Source organism: Pocillopora damicornis, chromosome 9 (assembly GCF_964200805.1).
Source record: "Pocillopora damicornis chromosome 9, jaPocDami1.2, whole genome shotgun sequence".
Classification (NCBI taxonomy): domain Eukaryota; kingdom Metazoa; phylum Cnidaria; class Anthozoa; order Scleractinia; family Pocilloporidae; genus Pocillopora; species Pocillopora damicornis.
This window is the reverse complement of record NC_142678.1, coordinates 2490248-2506273: the sequence shown is the minus strand read 5'-3', so window position 1 is coordinate 2506273 and position 16026 is coordinate 2490248. Positions and strand designations below refer to the sequence as shown.

Genomic DNA, 16026 nt, shown 5'->3' with positions numbered 1-16026 from the left:
TATGTCATAATAGCAAAAGCAGGCTTTAAATGGGCGTAGAACATTAAAAAAAACTGAATGAGGAGATACAGATGCGTATGATGGATAACAGCTTATGGTGCCACAATGGAGACAGAGGAGATTCAAAATGATGGTGATGATTTTAAGATATTAAGAGGAAAAAAGGGGAATTCAAAGGAATGTGAAAAACATCAAAACAAAATAATTTTCTCTCTTCCCAGTGACTTGTCACCTGTATTATTGCCAAACATCCACAAAGCTGACTGATGGCATCCACCTGGTAAAATCGAGTGTGAGGGTGAAAAGCACAATTGTAGCTAGGGAGCAACAAAACAGTGGTCTGTGAACAGGCTAGACTAAATGGTTTGACTCTGTACCCTTCAGGATTATTCATACCAAGGAGCCTGTGAGGGGGAGGGGACTTCATAACACTTTGCATAGGATAAGACTGAACAGATGATGCCTTTAAATCCGAAATAACAATAAACAACCTTAGCACCAAACCAGAATTGTCTATTCATAATGCAGGCTAGTAAATGGATAACAGGAAAAAAAATTATTACAATAATTATCATCTTTATTGAGTAATTAATTGGAGGCAAGGTGAAAAAACTTCCCTTTCAATTTTCTCTGTACAATTACAATAAAACAAACAAACATCAAAAGATGCTCACAGGATAATCTAAGTAAAAAAGGGCCTTAAGATTTTCCACAAAAATCCTGTATCTAGCAATTTTTTGTCTTCTTCTCTCCTCTAAAAGAGATGCTTAAAGCCAATGGAAAATTTAATTTTAATGATCAATTAAGGATTAAGGAGGATAAATTCACAAATCAACATAGATTATCTGCAAAGGTATAATTCTAGAGAGCACCACCTAAAGACAACCTTGAATTGTAGTATAGATAGCCAATTAAAAATACAGCTTCATAGATACTTTATTATACACAAGTTATAAGATTAAAAAAACTAATTCTCATTTTTGAGTGTCTTCTTTTCTAACATTCCTCCCCCATCATATGAATATCTCGTGATATCAAAATTCCATTTTTCTCTTCTTTACCAAACTACATAACAAAAAAGATACCTTGAATTTATGACTGTAACGGGGTATTAAAGGAGACCCATAAAAATGTTATCCCTAAAGGCTGTTCCATAGATGTTTCTGGTCCTTAACATAAACCCGATTTTATACAAAAAATAGACTATGTAATAACCTACTACCAACCAGCTGTTGATAATCTTAACTATATTTCTCATAAAAAAATATTTTAGAATGTGATGTTTGTTTCCATCAAAAAAACCTAAATATTTTCAGCAAGCATCAATAACAGCATTAGACACTTCCTTCTTTATCAAGTATTCAGTATATACCACACAAATGAATAGTTCTTTTCATGCATGCTGATTGGCTAGTTTGGGGGTGAATGGCAAGTACTATTCACCTCCAAGAAGCTGGTGAGACAAAATCATGCATCAAGGTTCATTTCCAACCTTTCTTTCGTATATTGAAAGAGACAAACTAGTATTTTGGTACATGTGTGGTATATACTAAAATAATTATTCATTTCAGTGTCATTGAAAGTGGTGGATATTTACCTTGCCACTTTGTGGCCAGGTAAATACCCACCACTATTCACCTCCATTTGGTAAATAATTGTTAATTATTCCAAAGGAAGTGCCTCTAAAATGCACAATGCTTCTGACCAGTTTATCAGGCTTTACTTGAAGGTTTATGTGTGATCATTAGCTGCAAGCTTAGCTGATTTCTGAATCCTTTAACCCCCATAAGTGACCAAGAAGGAATTTCTCCTTGCAATATTTAAACAATATCATGACAACAAATGATGAGAATTAACAGAAAAAATGTCAACAAGGGATTATCAGTGAACTCAAAGCCTGTCACTTAAGCAAGATTCTAGCTTTCATGTAAAGCAGTGTCTGTAATCAGCTAAACCTCTGATTTTGAAGTTCTCTTTCAGTGCCAAACTTCTAGTTACATTTTATAATTGGTTCACCAAATGAGACGTCTTGAATCAAAGACAAGCTTCCACATAGTTTCCTGGAAAGAGACCAGTAACGCCACTTTCTGTGACACCCTCAAACCAACCATCATCATTTTTCTTGACAACATAAATGACCACTCCTTCGTCGAATGTGAGTTCATCATCTCTCTGTTGAGCATAGCTGTACAGGGACACCACTGAAAGAATGAAAAACAGCAATAATGTACACAACACTTGATGTGTTGTCAACTATGATCTACCAAAATACTTAAGACAGTTGAACTGCTGTGGTGCATTTTAAAAGCTCAACTCTCAGGTGTTAGCTCTTTGTGTGAGTAAACAAGAGAATTGCAGGTTTTATGCATGTTTAATCATTGGAATACAGAGTAGAACTACAGTGCATGAGATTAAGCATAGCTAGAGATGATTCATACAAACGATAATTGATCAGCATCTAATTTCTCCTAACAATATCACACCTGAATCAAAATTAGGGCTATAAGAATATAGGGAATGCCCACCAAGTAAAGAAACTTTTGATTGTTAAACAAATTCTCCTAGTCAGTACCTTAGAAATTGAAAGGAACAGTATAGAGAACATGCATACTGATGTTAGAGTGTAAAGGATTCAAAATGTCCTGAATCACCATCGTTTACTCAGTTCCATTCACTTAACATACCTTTCTCAATATAGTTATCAGGAACACCAGACTGTCCCCCCACTGGTGGGGGTGGCACTTGATACAAATCTTCTGGTGGTGCAGGCATGGGAAGGGATGATGGGGCCTGGTAAAAGTCATCTTCAGAGGGTGGGGGTGGGGGCAAACCCATTGCATCTGAATATCAAGAAAACAGTATAATTTATGAACTTTATAAGATTTGACTTTGAAAAACAAAGAGTTTGGAGCACTGATAAGGCTTTAAACTTTCAGTCGACAAGACTGCTTCCTTACCAACCACAGATTCATAAGTGCTCCCTCCATCAACTTCTGATGGGGGAATCAAATCTGAAATGACAATAAAGAAAGCCATAACTAAGAAACTCTCTGAACAAGATCTAATCTTTAAGTGTAAAGAATGCCATGACTTTTACTGAACCAGTATCATCCCTCTTCATTTACACTTGCTTCTGTTTAACAAGACAATTTATAAAATAATTCAAATAGTAAGCACACTCTGATTGGCCATAAAACCATTTTACATGTGCGTATGTAAACACGGTTTTTGTTCCTCTTTCATTAGTTATTTTATAAAAGAAATGTAAAATGGTTTCTGTGTTTACATAGCCTGATGTAAACACGAGGGAGGTTGGGAAAACACTCGATAAGCTGGAAACCACTCCGCTTCGCGTCATGGTTTCCTACGCTTATCTCATGTTCTCCCAACCTCCAGCGTGTTTACATCAGGCTGTGTAAACACGGAAACCATTTTACATTTCTTCATTAAAGCGATTTTTCCCAGTTATTATCTGATATATAAAATGAGATAGAAGTTGTCCTCAAATAAATGACACACTGAAAACTCTAAAGAAAAATTAATGCAAAAGCAATGTTAAATCAAGTATATGCAGTTCCGTAAAAATATATTTACCTGGTGGAGGAAGGTTCATTGCACCATCATGTGCATTCAAAGCTGGAGGAGGGGGTGGGGTAGGTACTTGTCCTCCCATACTGGGGTAGGGAGGAGGGGATACAAAACCAGGGAGTGGTGGTGGAGGTGGTATGCCAGTGGGTGATGGAACAGAAGGCATTCCTGGGGGTGGAGGGGGTGGGGGGACTATGGCACCATCACCTGGCAATGATGGAGTAGCAGGTGGAACAGGCACAGAAGGAGGAGGGGTTGGACCTAGTTCTGGGGAGGGAACAGAAGGAGGCATTGGTGGAGGAACAGGAGGAGGTGGAGGCTTAATAAGTGGTGCTCTTCTCGTTGTCCCTGCAACTGGTTGGCGCTGGCTCCCTCTGTTTGCAGCTTGTTGCTGTTGTGGCTTCACTTTCTTACTGCTTTGACGACGCCGGCTATCTTGACGATCACTTGTCTTGACTCCATGCCCTGCAAAAGACAAAGCTCTTCAAACATTTCTGACACACAAATTCGATTAAGCAGAGAACTAGGCATTTGACAATTCCAAGATGGAAAATTCGAGCAAAAAAGGTGGGCCAAAAACATGAATTGTCACATTCACTTATTCATAGAGTTTTCCCTTTTTCATACAGTTTTCCCTTTTTCATACAGATTAAAGACTGTCCAATGAATCTGCCAAAAACCAAAATTAAAGCCTCTAAATTTTTATGCCAAATTGTACTTAAGGTTAATTTTACAAAAAACTATTTACCTAATTGATCAAGCAGGGAATAATCAGTTGTTCTTCTGCTGTATCTGACAGGCTTCTCTTGCTCAGCTGGGGCTATGATTCTGTGAGTGCGTCCAGTTGATTTGGTTGATGCTAACACACCTATCTCCCTTCGAGCCACTTTCTCTTTGTGAATGTCAACAGTCTAACAAGACCAATACAATGGTTGGTTAAAATCACAAGGGCATAGCTAGGGGGTCCTGGGATGCCTGTGATTCCCCCTTTGTGAGTTAGGCAAACAACCAATAATATTCAGGTGGAAAAAACTGGTGCATACCCTCTGCTTGACACAGTGTAATCCCCCTTTTAAAAAATCTTGGCTATGCCCCTGAATTACTGGTAATAATTGACTGTACCATGAGAATTTCAAACATAGACCATAAACCATGCCCCCAATTACCAAGCCCCCAATTACCATGCCTTAGGCATGATTTTAACTGTGAATCAAAAGACTTGTGATCCCACCAACACAGCCCTAAAAAGTTTGCCCATATATAATCACTGTAGTGGATAGGTAAGATGCTTTCAGGCTTTCAGAACCAAGGTGTCTTACAGGAGTTATAACTACACAAGCCATGAACTCACAGGGTTTTAGAAGCCTATAACTTATTTGATAAAGCCTAAAATAAAACAGTAAATAAACAGGATAACCGTAACTGGATAAGCTTTGTGTCATTAAATTTTAAATTTTTTTTCCCTACTTTTGTATCCTTTTAAAGAGTTCTACAAATTTTTTATTTTCTTTAGTACATTTTTGTACACGTGATAGTGTTGATGTTGAATGATCTAACATTGAGTTGAACCTAAGATTGTTGAAGAGAGAGCACTGTAAAGAAATTTGCCTCCACTCTTCAAGAAACCTTTGCAATATAGTCAGAAATGTTCTGAACTTCTTTGGAAATTTTCTAAATTCTACGGATATGTTCAGGTTCAATCCAAGAACATACTGTGGGTGCCATATAAAATCCAGTGTCTTTAGAAAAAAATTTGGCAGGTATCAAAAAGAGGTTTTTCAATCATCATTCATGTTTATCCACTGAAGAAGGATGTTACTTTGATGGTAATCCTCTCTTTCCACAGGAAAAAGTTGCCAAATAAAAAATAAAATTTAAATAAAGTTTATCACATACCTTTTAAAAATGAATAATTCTAAGCTGGTTTAAATTCACATTACAAGTAATTAATTGGTATGAAGATGTCACCTTCACTGTAATGGACATAGTTTTGCATCTTGAAGCAACATCAGTTCAACTTTATTTACATTTCGTGGTGTGTTCACTCCGGTTTTGATTTACTGACAAACCTGTAGGTATATTTAACATACCTCCGATATATGATTTATCCGCGACTCCATTTCCTGTAACTTCAAAACTTGTTGATCTAACAGGCCAAGCATGTTCATAGCTAAGGAATTTATCTGATAAGCTACACTGGCCAGGGACTGCGTCGCGAATTGTTTCGTCTCGTCGAGAACAGCCCTTGACTCCTCGAGCGCTTTCGCCCTGTCTCCGCCCGATTTAAACCGATTGTTTGTCTCCAGATATTTCTTTTCGCAGTATTCTGCTACCTTAGCCAGATTTTCATGGCCATCTCTCAATGCTTGTCGTCCTTCGGGGATTTCTTTCTCAATCAGTGAGAGAAGTAAATTTTCAACCTCCGCCATCTTGGAATAAATTTAAAGCATGCTGGGTACATTAAAGAAAGGGGTGTGTCCAAAGAAATATTCCCACGAGACAAAATATTTCATCGTTGTTGTGGCTTTTTGTTGGCGTTGTTTGGTTCTCTATTTTGTTTTGTTTTTGTTTTTGTTTTTTTGGGGGGGGGGAGGAAAGGGTCCTTTGCTTTGTATTTGTTTTAGTTTCTTTTCTTTTCTTTTCAGTTTTTCAGTTTTTTTGCCAGAATGTTTCAGTTGAAGGAAAACCCAGTCCTGATCCTGATCTGAAAGCGGTTTTTGTCAGTCATGATGCACACTCGAAGAAAAGAAATCCCAAAGGTGAGTAGACCTTGTTAAAAATAATTGCCTGTCAATTTACATCATGTCGAAAAATTTCCACCTCCAGATTTTTAAATCTCGTAAACGAAGACTTTTTGTGGTTCAGCTTCCACGAATCTTCTACGTCACAAGTAAATGATCTGAAATACCAATCAGAAAGATCACAGTTGCCACATCGGTAAGGATTTCTCGGATGATGATTTATTTTCCGAGTAGGTGCTTGTGTCTTTCAGTTTATTTTCTCATTGAGAACCTCTCATATTTGGTGTCTCAATGCTTCCCTCAAAAAACATTTTCAGTCGAACTGAAAGTAGTATTCAGTTTATTAGTATTAAATTACATGGATTTTACTCATGAGCAAAGAAGTTAAAAGGTGAACAGTAAAAAGATAAAAAAAAATTTAAAAAATTAATAAAAAAGTGTTACAAAATATGCGTTGCTGTTTTCGTTTGCTAATTTGAATATATTTTTTTCTCGCGTGTCCTCACTCTGTAAACAAAATCTTTCAAAACTTTCAGACAGATTGTGTGTTTGTCATGTTATTTCAAAATTAAAAAAAGATAGAGGATTAAAAAGCCTTAAAATCTTTCCTTTCTACCGTCGAGATTTTTCGATTCTTTTCAGGCCCCTATCTGTGGTTACCGTCAACAAGAGGGGAGCCATAATAAGTTAATTTGGGAGAAATACTTAAAAAGTTTCAGAAAAAAAGCTTTAAAAAAACCGAGATAAAGCCTTGATCACTCAGAAGTACATAATCATAAATTATCACGTGACCTCCACCACTTGCCCAGGGCCACTCCGCCGGTTGACAACACCACAAGCAGACCCCCAAGCAAAGTAAGGAGGCTTGGCTTATGTCCAAAGATAGCGTAGTCAAATAAAAAGGCCAACAGGATGTCTACATTCCTCATCAGCGCTGCCGGGGCTGCTTTCTCCAACTGAAGACCCCGGTTCAAGCAGAAACTTCCGAATACTCCACAGAGAGCTGCAGAAAAAAATAAGATCTGTGTTCAAGTGCAAATTTTAAAAGATTATGCAAAGACAACTCCAGAACAAAAATAGAATTTCATGCAATCACTTGTCTCACAAAATAACACAATGAACTACCATCTCATCTAGAGTGTGGTAATATTCCTGGCTGTTTATGCTACAGCCTGTTTCAGCCGCCTAATCAGACAGGAAAACGGAGCGCAACAACCGCCTGGCCGTGGAAGGTCTGGGTACGAGACGGAAAACGGCGCGGTATTAGAGGCGGGTGAAAAAGGTACTATTGCGTCGTTTACGATCGCGCTTCGTTAACTGAACGCCTGGAACAGGCTATTTATGGTTTAGAAAACTTAATAGCCCCCATAGGTAACGAGCTATAAAGCCCAGAAGGCTTAACTTATCTAAACTGTTCTTAAGAATCATTATTTCTTCCTTACTGATCTGAAACGAGATAGCATCCCTACCTACTCCAATAAGGAACCACCTTGTCGTCCCGCAATCCGGAATAACAGGTTTTTGAAAAACAAACATGGTCAAACCAGATAGGAGTGCACTGCACCAGCCAAAGTAGAAGACATTGGTGTAGAAGCTCACAGAACCACCAACTTTACGGACCATAACGAACGTCAATGATTGGACGACAGCCCCGGACAGTGCCACAGCATAACCAATCAGACGGGACGACTCGGTCACGTGGCTTGATAGATTTGCTACATTAAAAAAAATAGAGTGAAGGTTTTGTAATTGTATTTTCTAAAAAATAATCGTGTTTGACTTCGAGTTAATGAATACTCCCATGTAAGTTTTGGTTGTTTCAATCCCGAAGAGTTAAAAAATCTTAAAAGGTTTTGATAAAATCGATTCTACACGACCTTAATACATTTTGATGGTTCTTACTAATGATATTTCAAAGGACAGACACATAAATGATATCACCATTAATAGAATTGTGCTTTTTTTTCTCGCATAAAATAAAAATATTCCTTGTTGCCGTGGGTCTGTATATAAATCATACATGTTAAAAAAAGTGGTAGGAACATGAGCGACACACTCGGTTCCGCCTCGTGTGCCATATTTTTTTCTCTTACCACGTTTTGACGTCATCTGTGACCTATTACTGAACAGACCCTCGGCATATGGAATTAATTTGACAATTTTGTGACGACAAAAATCTAACCGTAATCATAGGCGACACATACTTTGTTAAACGTCGTGATAAAGCGACTAGATCTTAACATTTCACTAAAATTGAAATACTTGGTTCTTGAAATAAATATCAATATAAGGTATTTTTTTCTCTTTCTTTTCTGTTTGAGGTAGGGAAAACAAAAAGAACACTGAAAATTAATGATGCATATCTATTTAAATTACCTGAAGAGCCGAAGAGAAATGTTGGTTTCGTTAGAAGGACCACTCCACCCAGACATACAAAGGTCGCTATTGCGTCAAAAATATGCCAAGATTCTTTTAGGAAAACGTAGGCAACCAGAGCGGTAAAAATTGGGGTTGTCGATATACAAACAGTTGCGTCTCCTAACGGTAGCTTGGTGAACGATCCGTAAATGCAAGAGACAGAAGCAAAATTCACTGCGCCGAAGCATACGAGGAATGGTCTGTGTTCCCTCTCGCCCAACAAGTCTGCCCGCGCCCAGATGGCACCAGGAACAACAAGAACGGTTTGGATCACAAGGCGGAAGAAGACGATTTCAAACGCTGGGATCGACGTGTTGGAAAGCTTCACAAAAAGCGATGCTATCGCGAACAGGACGCCAGATGCTGTGGTAAGGATAAGACCCAGACCAGACTTGCAACAAGGAAGACGACGAGAGGATGAGGGTTGTCGAAGATTCCACAAAGGGAGCCTTTCCGCCAGGCGATTTCTCCAGCAATGGCTGACGATTTCTTTGGGAGACGCGAAATTGCGGAAGCTCTCGCTGTCCCTCTCTAACAAGACGTGCTCGTCTGTTTCTTCGTCGATACTGCCAAGACGCCACACTCTTTTAGGCGGAGCGTCATCTAGATTTTGATAACTACTGAGGCTATTTCGCCAAAAAGCAGCAGAAAATGGCGAGCTCATTTTCTATCGCTTTCTGATTTCTTTGTTCTCCGCCGACTGATAAATTACTTTTATATAGCAAAAAGGAAGCCAGCTAAAGGTGAAGTAAAGGAATAAACGTCATTGACGGTGAATTTTATGTGGGTCGCTATGGAAAAATTCGACAGTTCAGCGGTTTCGTCGTTAGCTCGTTTTCCGACGTTTTCACGGATTTGGCCTTTGATCCCTCCGAGAGGTCTCGTTGAAGGAGGAACGCTAGCTCACTACCCGAACAGCGGCTACTAATCTAGGTTAGCTTCGTCAGCGTGCGGCCAAAACGGTGAAAACCTAGGCCCAATATGGGTACAAGTGACATCAGTTGTTGATAATATGATACATAAAGCTATTCGACTGGTCAATGAGATAAGATAAAAAAAATAACTGAAAAGGTATAAATCATGCTTAGGAATGGATGTTTTTGGAAAGGATGTTTTGTCTCGACCTTATAAAATCCAGCAATTAACCTTGTGAACAGCGAATTGTGGCGTTTTGCAGTAATTTATTTCTTTCAGTAAAATGGTCGCAAGTTATTTTCATATCTTCCCATGGCATCCAAACCGAAGCGAACCAACCCGCGGGACTAACCTTTGCCAGCGCCATTCAAAGCTCTTGTAAGAAATCGAGGCGATTGGTCAGCCAGTTGGGAAAACATGGGCGACCAAGTCGTCATTGGTGTCTAGTCTTTATTTGATTGGTTAAGAAGGAAGCGCAAGTCTGCTTAACCAATCACAGACGGATGAAAAGCACAACCAACACAATCCCCGATAAAGCTGGTTTTCCTTTGAGTAGTTCAAATTTTTGCCTTGGGTTTGCATGGCGTTTATTAAACATCTTGAAGAGTAGCGTATATTTACATTACAAGGTTACTCAATGTTAACCACTTGTATATAACAATTTTAAAAAATTTCTTTCCTTTAAATGTAAAATTGTCCTTTCTTTTCTGCGATTTTACTTATTCGTAAATGAGATTGAAAAAAATTCTTAGAGCTACATAACGATGTTCAAACCATTTGATTAAAACAAACTTGGCCGAATCGACTCAATTTGAGTGTATTGATCAACCCTCCTATATATGGTAGCATTCGGCTACATTTAACAAACACGTTTTTGCTGTATATGCAGCCATGTCTATTTGAACAAGTCTGTAACTTATCTTGTTTCAGCGTAGATATAAAGTGTATAAATAAACCGACCATTCAAATGCAGAACCTTACTTGCATTTTCTCCCGGTTATTAAAACTTGATAGAGCCACTGAAATCACCATCTGGAACTTTTCCTTTGCCATTATTTGCATGCCCAAATATACAGGATTTTTTCCGTAACACAGACAATTATGCGAGTAAAAGATGTTGCTGTCTGTCGTCACAGACAAACTTCCACATAATTTCCTGGAAAGAGGCCACTTACTCCATTTTCCATGACACCCTCGAACCAACCGTTATCATGTTTCTTGACGATGTAAATGATCTTTCCTTCTTGAAATGTAAGCTCGTCGTCTCTTGCTTGAATATATTCATACAAGGTCACCACTGAAAGCAAGAAAACAAATGGCTTTTATAATCAACATATTCTGACCAAACCCTGAGCATCGATACTTAGCATGGGAGATCCAGGAATCATTGATGTGGAAGGGGGGTTGAGTCCAAACACATATTTTTTTAAATACTGGGGCTGAAATAAGCTAAGAAACATTTCACGATCATCAAATTTTAGAAACATGAAGTTAAGAAGTAGTATGCGATCCTGGCGTTGCAAGAATTTTGATTTAAATACCCAAACGGGATTGATGGGAGGGGAGGGGGGAGAAATTGAACTCCCCAGACCCATCACCTAGATATGCATCCGCCTAGGTACTGTCAATCCTGAAATACACGATTGCTTGCGAACAAACACCCCTTCGAATAAGCACCCCTCCTATCGACCAATTTTAACCGACAAGTGACCGCGTTAAGTGCGCTAATGCGCTATAAATCCGAGGTTTACGGTATAAAAAGTCGATTACGCCGAAAAAAAATCTACCTACCTTTTTCTATGTAGTTTTTAGGGATGCAAGAGGTCCCTTTTCCTGTTAGCACAGAGGGAACCTGGTACAAATCCTCTTGTGGCACGGGCATTGGTAGTGATGATGGGGATTGGTAGTATTCTTCCTCAGAGGGAGGGAGTGAGGAGGCTTGACTACCTTCGCCTGATTATGATTAAAGAAATTAAAAATGTCAGTCTGTAAGTTCTTATACTAACAAGAACGATACAAATTACTGATACAACAATTTACTAATTTTTCGTTTACCTGGTTTGGATAGCTTAGCATTGGCACCATCACTTGGCAAAGGAGGGGGTGGTGGTGGGGCGGGAATTGATCCTCCTGAGCTAGGGGGAGTCGGTGGGGATGGTACAACAGCAGGTGTTGGTGGTGGGGGAACTGCTCCTCCCATGGCAGGAGGTGGTGGTGGGGGAGGAGGAACTGTGCCTAATTTACCAGGGGGTGCTCTTGGAGAAGGAATTGCTCCTCCTACACCAGGAGGTGGTGGTGGGCGAGGTACTGATCCCCCTACGGCTGGTGGGGGTGGTATGGCTCCTCCAGTACCAGGAGGCAGAGGTGGAGATGCAACTGCTCCTCCAAGACCAGGAAGTGGTGGTGGGGGTGGTATTGATCCTCCAATACCAGGGGGTGGTGGTGGGGGTGGTATTGATCCTCCAATACCTGGGGGTGGTGGCGGGGATGGTACTGATCCTCCAATACTGGGGGGAGGTGGTGGGGGAGGTACTGATCCCCCTATACCAGGGGCTGGTGGTGGAGGAGGTACTGTGCCTCCGATGCCAGGAGGTGGTGGGGGAGCAGGTACCCCTGTTGGGAATGGTGGTGGAGGAGGGATCCCAGCACCATTATCTGTTGGCAGTGCAGTCACCTGGTTTGCCACCAAGGGGGGAGAGGGCAGATCTGAGTCTAAGGAGGGTACAGAAGGTGGAGGTACAGGAGGGGGTGGGGGATTTGTCAATTGTGCTCTCCTTGAACTTCCTCTGCCTCCTTTTTTCTTGCTACTTTGTTGACTTTCTTGAGATCTGCTCTTTGTCTTGGCACCATTCCCTGCAAAAACATTAGCACCCAAATAGATGGCTTTGTTGAGTAAGCTGGTGAAACAACTGTGTGATTAAAAAATCTGGCAGTGTTTGGTGGCATTAGGTGAAATTTTTTTGATATAAGAATGAATGATGCCAAGAAACTCATACATTAGTATAAATTCTGATGATCATAATTATTCTGGTTTCAATTTTTTTAAACAATCTGATTAATTCTGAACATTTGAGCTAAACAGGTACCCATCTTAGCTCTCTTGAAATTCAATAACAAACACTCAACCTGAGAGTAGAATGTTGTTTTTGTGTATTGCCTTAGGTGACTGTCAGAACTGACTGCATTTCCTTTAAACTCATTTTATTCAGGTGTTTCTCTAACAGAAACGTCAAAAATTCACTCCACTCTCATTTTGAACATCAGAGCTTGAGACACAAGAACTAACATGCATAACAATTAAGGTCATCTTTAACCAATCAGAGTGCGTGCATCTCTTTGATAACCAAAGTTATTTTACTGAAGTCTAATAACTCATGCTTGATAATTTTAGTAAGTTTCAAGTATTCACCTAAATTATCCAGACTGTGAAAATCAATTGGCATGCCCTCATAGTCATATGTTTCATGTTCCTCTTTTTCAGCTGGAGCCACTATTTTAGGTACCTTTTTCCTTGACTTGTTGGAACCAAGAGCGCCTATCTTAAGACGAGCCACTTTTTCTTTGTGAGCTTCAACACTCTGAATGCAAAACAATGAATATTTCCTACTTGTCATTCATTGATATAAAAATTTCATATTGAGTTGCCCCTTTGTCCCCAGAGAGTGACTAGCATCTAAATTCTCCTTACAATATCACCCCTGAATCACATATGAAGATCATGAGAATAAACAAAATGATCACCAACTAAAGCTTTTGATTGTTAAGCAAATTCTCCTTGTCAGCACCTTAAGAAATGTATAGAGAACAGTATGGAGAATATGCATACCAGTGTTTGGGTTTAAGGTTCTATAAAGAGATCTTTATCTATTAACCTGTAAGAATGACCAATTAGTAATTTCTCCTAACATATTAATGCACTGTGAGCGAAAAAGTTGTAGGAAGAGAGAAAAATATCAATTCTGAAGACATTGGTTGATTTAATGCTAAATTCTCACGGCTGAAATATGATAAATATAAGATTGATGGGAGGGAGAATTTCTATTTAGATCTATGGATAGAATGGGTTTGTTAAAGCCATCAAAACGTGACAATGATGTCAGACTCGCAAAGAGTGGAGTTCTGTCAATATTTGGTTAAGGAAGAAAATTAGAATCGCTGAAAGCATTTTTAAGAAATGTTTATTCAAGATCAGAGAACATGAATTGCTCTTGAAGGAATATTTATATTTGCTTCAGAAAAAGGGTCGCGATTTCTCTACATCGCAATCAAAATCATTGTTTTACTCCCAAAAGGATTTGTTTTCGAAAAGCTGAGAACGAAGCCGGGCCCCGGAAATGGCTAATTACTTCTCTCGATACGACAACGTTAGAACCCCCATAATTATTATTTAATATTAGTAGTTCCCACATGCTTCGTAGGAAGTAATAATTTGAAGGAATAGTTGTGTAAAGCTTTAAGAGAAACTTTCGTGCGCGCGCGTGGAATTCTAAAAGAATCAAACACAAACCAACCTGTCCAAAGAGATGAACCGTTGCCTCCAGTCCCTCCACCTTTAAAGCTTGATTATCCATCAAATTCAACATGCTGAGGGCTAAAGAGTTTATCTGATAAGCCACGCTTGCTAGCGACTGTGTAGCGAACTTTTTCGTCTCTTCCAGAACAGCCCTTGTTTCTTCGAAAGCCTTTGCTTTATCTGAGCCCGGTAAAGCGTGATGCTTGTTTGCGTCTCGATATTTCTGTTCGCAGTAAGCTGCGACTTTCGCCAGATTTTCGTGCCCATCTTTCAAAGCCTGTCGCCCATCAGGAATTTCTTTCTCCATAAGAGACTGAATCAAGCTGTCTATCTCTTCCATTTTGGACTGCAGGACTTAACTTCCGTGGAATCTGCGTTAATTCACTACTAATTTCCTCAGAAAAAAGGAATTTCCTCCCCCACACGGAAAGACACTGGAGCTATCTGTCTATGTCTCGTTCATGATATGCCAGAGAAAATATAAGAGGGTTGGCACTGTGATACAATCTTTAAAAGAAAAGGAGATTTGTTCTTGCCGATTAATAAAATATAGTCAAAATTCTAAGATATCATAGTAGCGTCGACAGTAGAAGAGATTAACAAATTGATGTATACAGCTAGCAGCTTAAGCACCGTATCAATTACCCTTGTGAGAAACATGAGTTGCCACCACGTATGAAAATTAAACCCGCCACATGACCTTCGACCTTCTAAATATGAAACTTGAATGAATAGAGCAGGCGGAAAATAAAAATTCGAATACACAAATTTAATAGTTGGTGTTGAATTTTTAACAAAATAAATAAATTTTACAATTTATATAAGGTAATAAGACCCATGCGTGATTTCCACATAGGCAAGAGAGGGTATAGTAATTCTGCAGTTGGAAACAAATTTCCAGAAACGAATTGCCTTGTTGTGAATCAGATAATTTTCCAGCTTTGAGTCTCTCAAGTATTCTTTCTTTGCTCTTCTGAAATTGAATACTTCACTGTAAGAGCACCCAAAGGGTGCTCTTCAGTCTGCGCTTACAGAAGGTGTTGTGGCTTCCGCCGTGTGGTTTTGTCACACATTACGTTCCCTCACTACCGAGTACCAACTATAGTCACCCTGACATTGCGTGACAGAAAGGAAGGTTGGTTGGAAAACTCAACATAGTTTAATTTGCGGATTCTTCGAGACTATATTTAACAAAGAATTAGTTCTGCCTTCATACGATGTTATGTAACAGCCCTTGCGAACTTGATAGACCGGTCAATATTTTTCACCTGGGATGGGGTAGGAGGGTTTTGGGGAGTCCCACAATATTCTTGGTGAACAGAGGGAAGATTAGTCGTCTTTGACATAGTGTAAAGCGGATCTTAAGAAAATTGACCGTCACTTTGGGGAGATCATTAGAATACTACAAAGCTTCTTGCAAGGATCAGGTAAATTTATTGCGACACAACCAAAATTCTCCAAACCCCTTCCCCCCAGATGATAAAAAAATAAATGGTAGATTACGAGGCTTCGCTGGTCTGATAAATCAATATTATGGAAAAAAAAAAAACGACAACAACAACGAACAACTCTGAAATGTCTTATTATAAAAACTAACAAACTTGAAAAAGATATGACAAAATCTTGTAATCACGGGGATTTTTTCCGCGGAGGAAACGTGTCAGCATTGCCTCATACCGTTTCAGATCGCTAACCGCATTACGATGATATCGGCTTTTTTTGTTCAGTTTAATTTTATTTCATCTGCAGCGAACCTTGAAGGATATTATGCATATGAATAGAGAGCACATAAACATGCCGGAACACAACGCTTTTGAAAAATTCCTAAAAGTTTCTCCGGATTCTTCATTA

At 39.2% G+C, this 16026-nt stretch overlaps 3 protein-coding genes across 3 annotated transcripts; all 3 read right to left on the bottom strand.

Annotated features, from left to right (window-relative positions):
* Positions 1 to 559: 559 nt before the first annotated feature.
* Positions 560 to 6141, bottom strand: LOC113675992 (abl interactor 2). The gene is made up of 6 exons (XM_027192599.2): positions 5679 to 6141; positions 4337 to 4499; positions 3595 to 4053; positions 2958 to 3011; positions 2685 to 2840; positions 560 to 2201 (listed from the first exon to the last, which is right to left on the bottom strand). Exons 1-6 carry the CDS (start codon positions 6015 to 6017, stop codon positions 2035 to 2037), a joined length of 1338 nt encoding a protein of 445 aa, XP_027048400.2. The 5' UTR covers positions 6018 to 6141; the 3' UTR covers positions 560 to 2034.
* Positions 6142 to 6960: 819 nt separating this feature from the next.
* Positions 6961 to 9549, bottom strand: LOC113675969 (solute carrier family 35 member G1). The gene is made up of 3 exons (XM_027192571.2): positions 8706 to 9549; positions 7799 to 8044; positions 6961 to 7332 (listed from the first exon to the last, which is right to left on the bottom strand). The coding sequence occupies exons 1-3, from the start codon at positions 9409 to 9411 to the stop codon at positions 7103 to 7105; spliced, it is 1182 nt and encodes a 393-aa protein (XP_027048372.2). The 5' UTR covers positions 9412 to 9549; the 3' UTR covers positions 6961 to 7102.
* Positions 9550 to 10232: 683 nt separating this feature from the next.
* LOC113676020 (uncharacterized) lies at positions 10233 to 14859 on the bottom strand. Its single transcript, XM_027192633.2, has 5 exons — positions 14174 to 14859; positions 13072 to 13240; positions 11718 to 12515; positions 11454 to 11615; positions 10233 to 10959 (listed from the first exon to the last, which is right to left on the bottom strand). Exons 1-5 carry the CDS (start codon positions 14513 to 14515, stop codon positions 10793 to 10795), a joined length of 1638 nt encoding a protein of 545 aa, XP_027048434.2. The 5' UTR covers positions 14516 to 14859; the 3' UTR covers positions 10233 to 10792.
* Between the last annotated feature and the right edge of the window lie 1167 nt (positions 14860 to 16026).

What these genes read in the sequence shown, in the direction of transcription:
- LOC113676020 (XM_027192633.2), bottom strand. Translation starts at nt 14,515, where the DNA reads ATGGAAGAGATAGACAGCTTGATTCAGTCTCTTATGGAGAAAGAAATT. An exon ending in CGGTTCATCTCTTTGGACAG is followed by an intron (nt 13,241 to 14,173) that starts GTTGGTTTGTGT and finishes TTTTGCATTCAG; the next exon opens with AGTGTTGAAGCTCACAAAGA. An exon ending in TCACAGTCTGGATAATTTAG is followed by an intron (nt 12,516 to 13,071) that starts GTGAATACTTGA and finishes ATGTTTTTGCAG; the next exon opens with GGAATGGTGCCAAGACAAAG.
- LOC113675969 (XM_027192571.2), bottom strand. Translation starts at nt 9,411, where the DNA reads ATGAGCTCGCCATTTTCTGCTGCTTTTTGGCGAAATAGCCTCAGTAGT. An exon ending in ATTTCTCTTCGGCTCTTCAG is followed by an intron (nt 8,045 to 8,705) that starts GTAATTTAAATA and finishes TTTTTAATGTAG; the next exon opens with CAAATCTATCAAGCCACGTG. An exon ending in GTGGTTCCTTATTGGAGTAG is followed by an intron (nt 7,333 to 7,798) that starts GTAGGGATGCTA and finishes TTTTTTCTGCAG; the next exon opens with CTCTCTGTGGAGTATTCGGA.
- LOC113675992 (XM_027192599.2), bottom strand. Translation starts at nt 6,017, where the DNA reads ATGGCGGAGGTTGAAAATTTACTTCTCTCACTGATTGAGAAAGAAATC. An exon ending in GGATAAATCATATATCGGAG is followed by an intron (nt 4,500 to 5,678) that starts GTATGTTAAATA and finishes TGGTCTTGTTAG; the next exon opens with ACTGTTGACATTCACAAAGA. An exon ending in CACTTATGAATCTGTGGTTG is followed by an intron (nt 2,841 to 2,957) that starts GTAAGGAAGCAG and finishes CTTGATATTCAG; the next exon opens with ATGCAATGGGTTTGCCCCCA.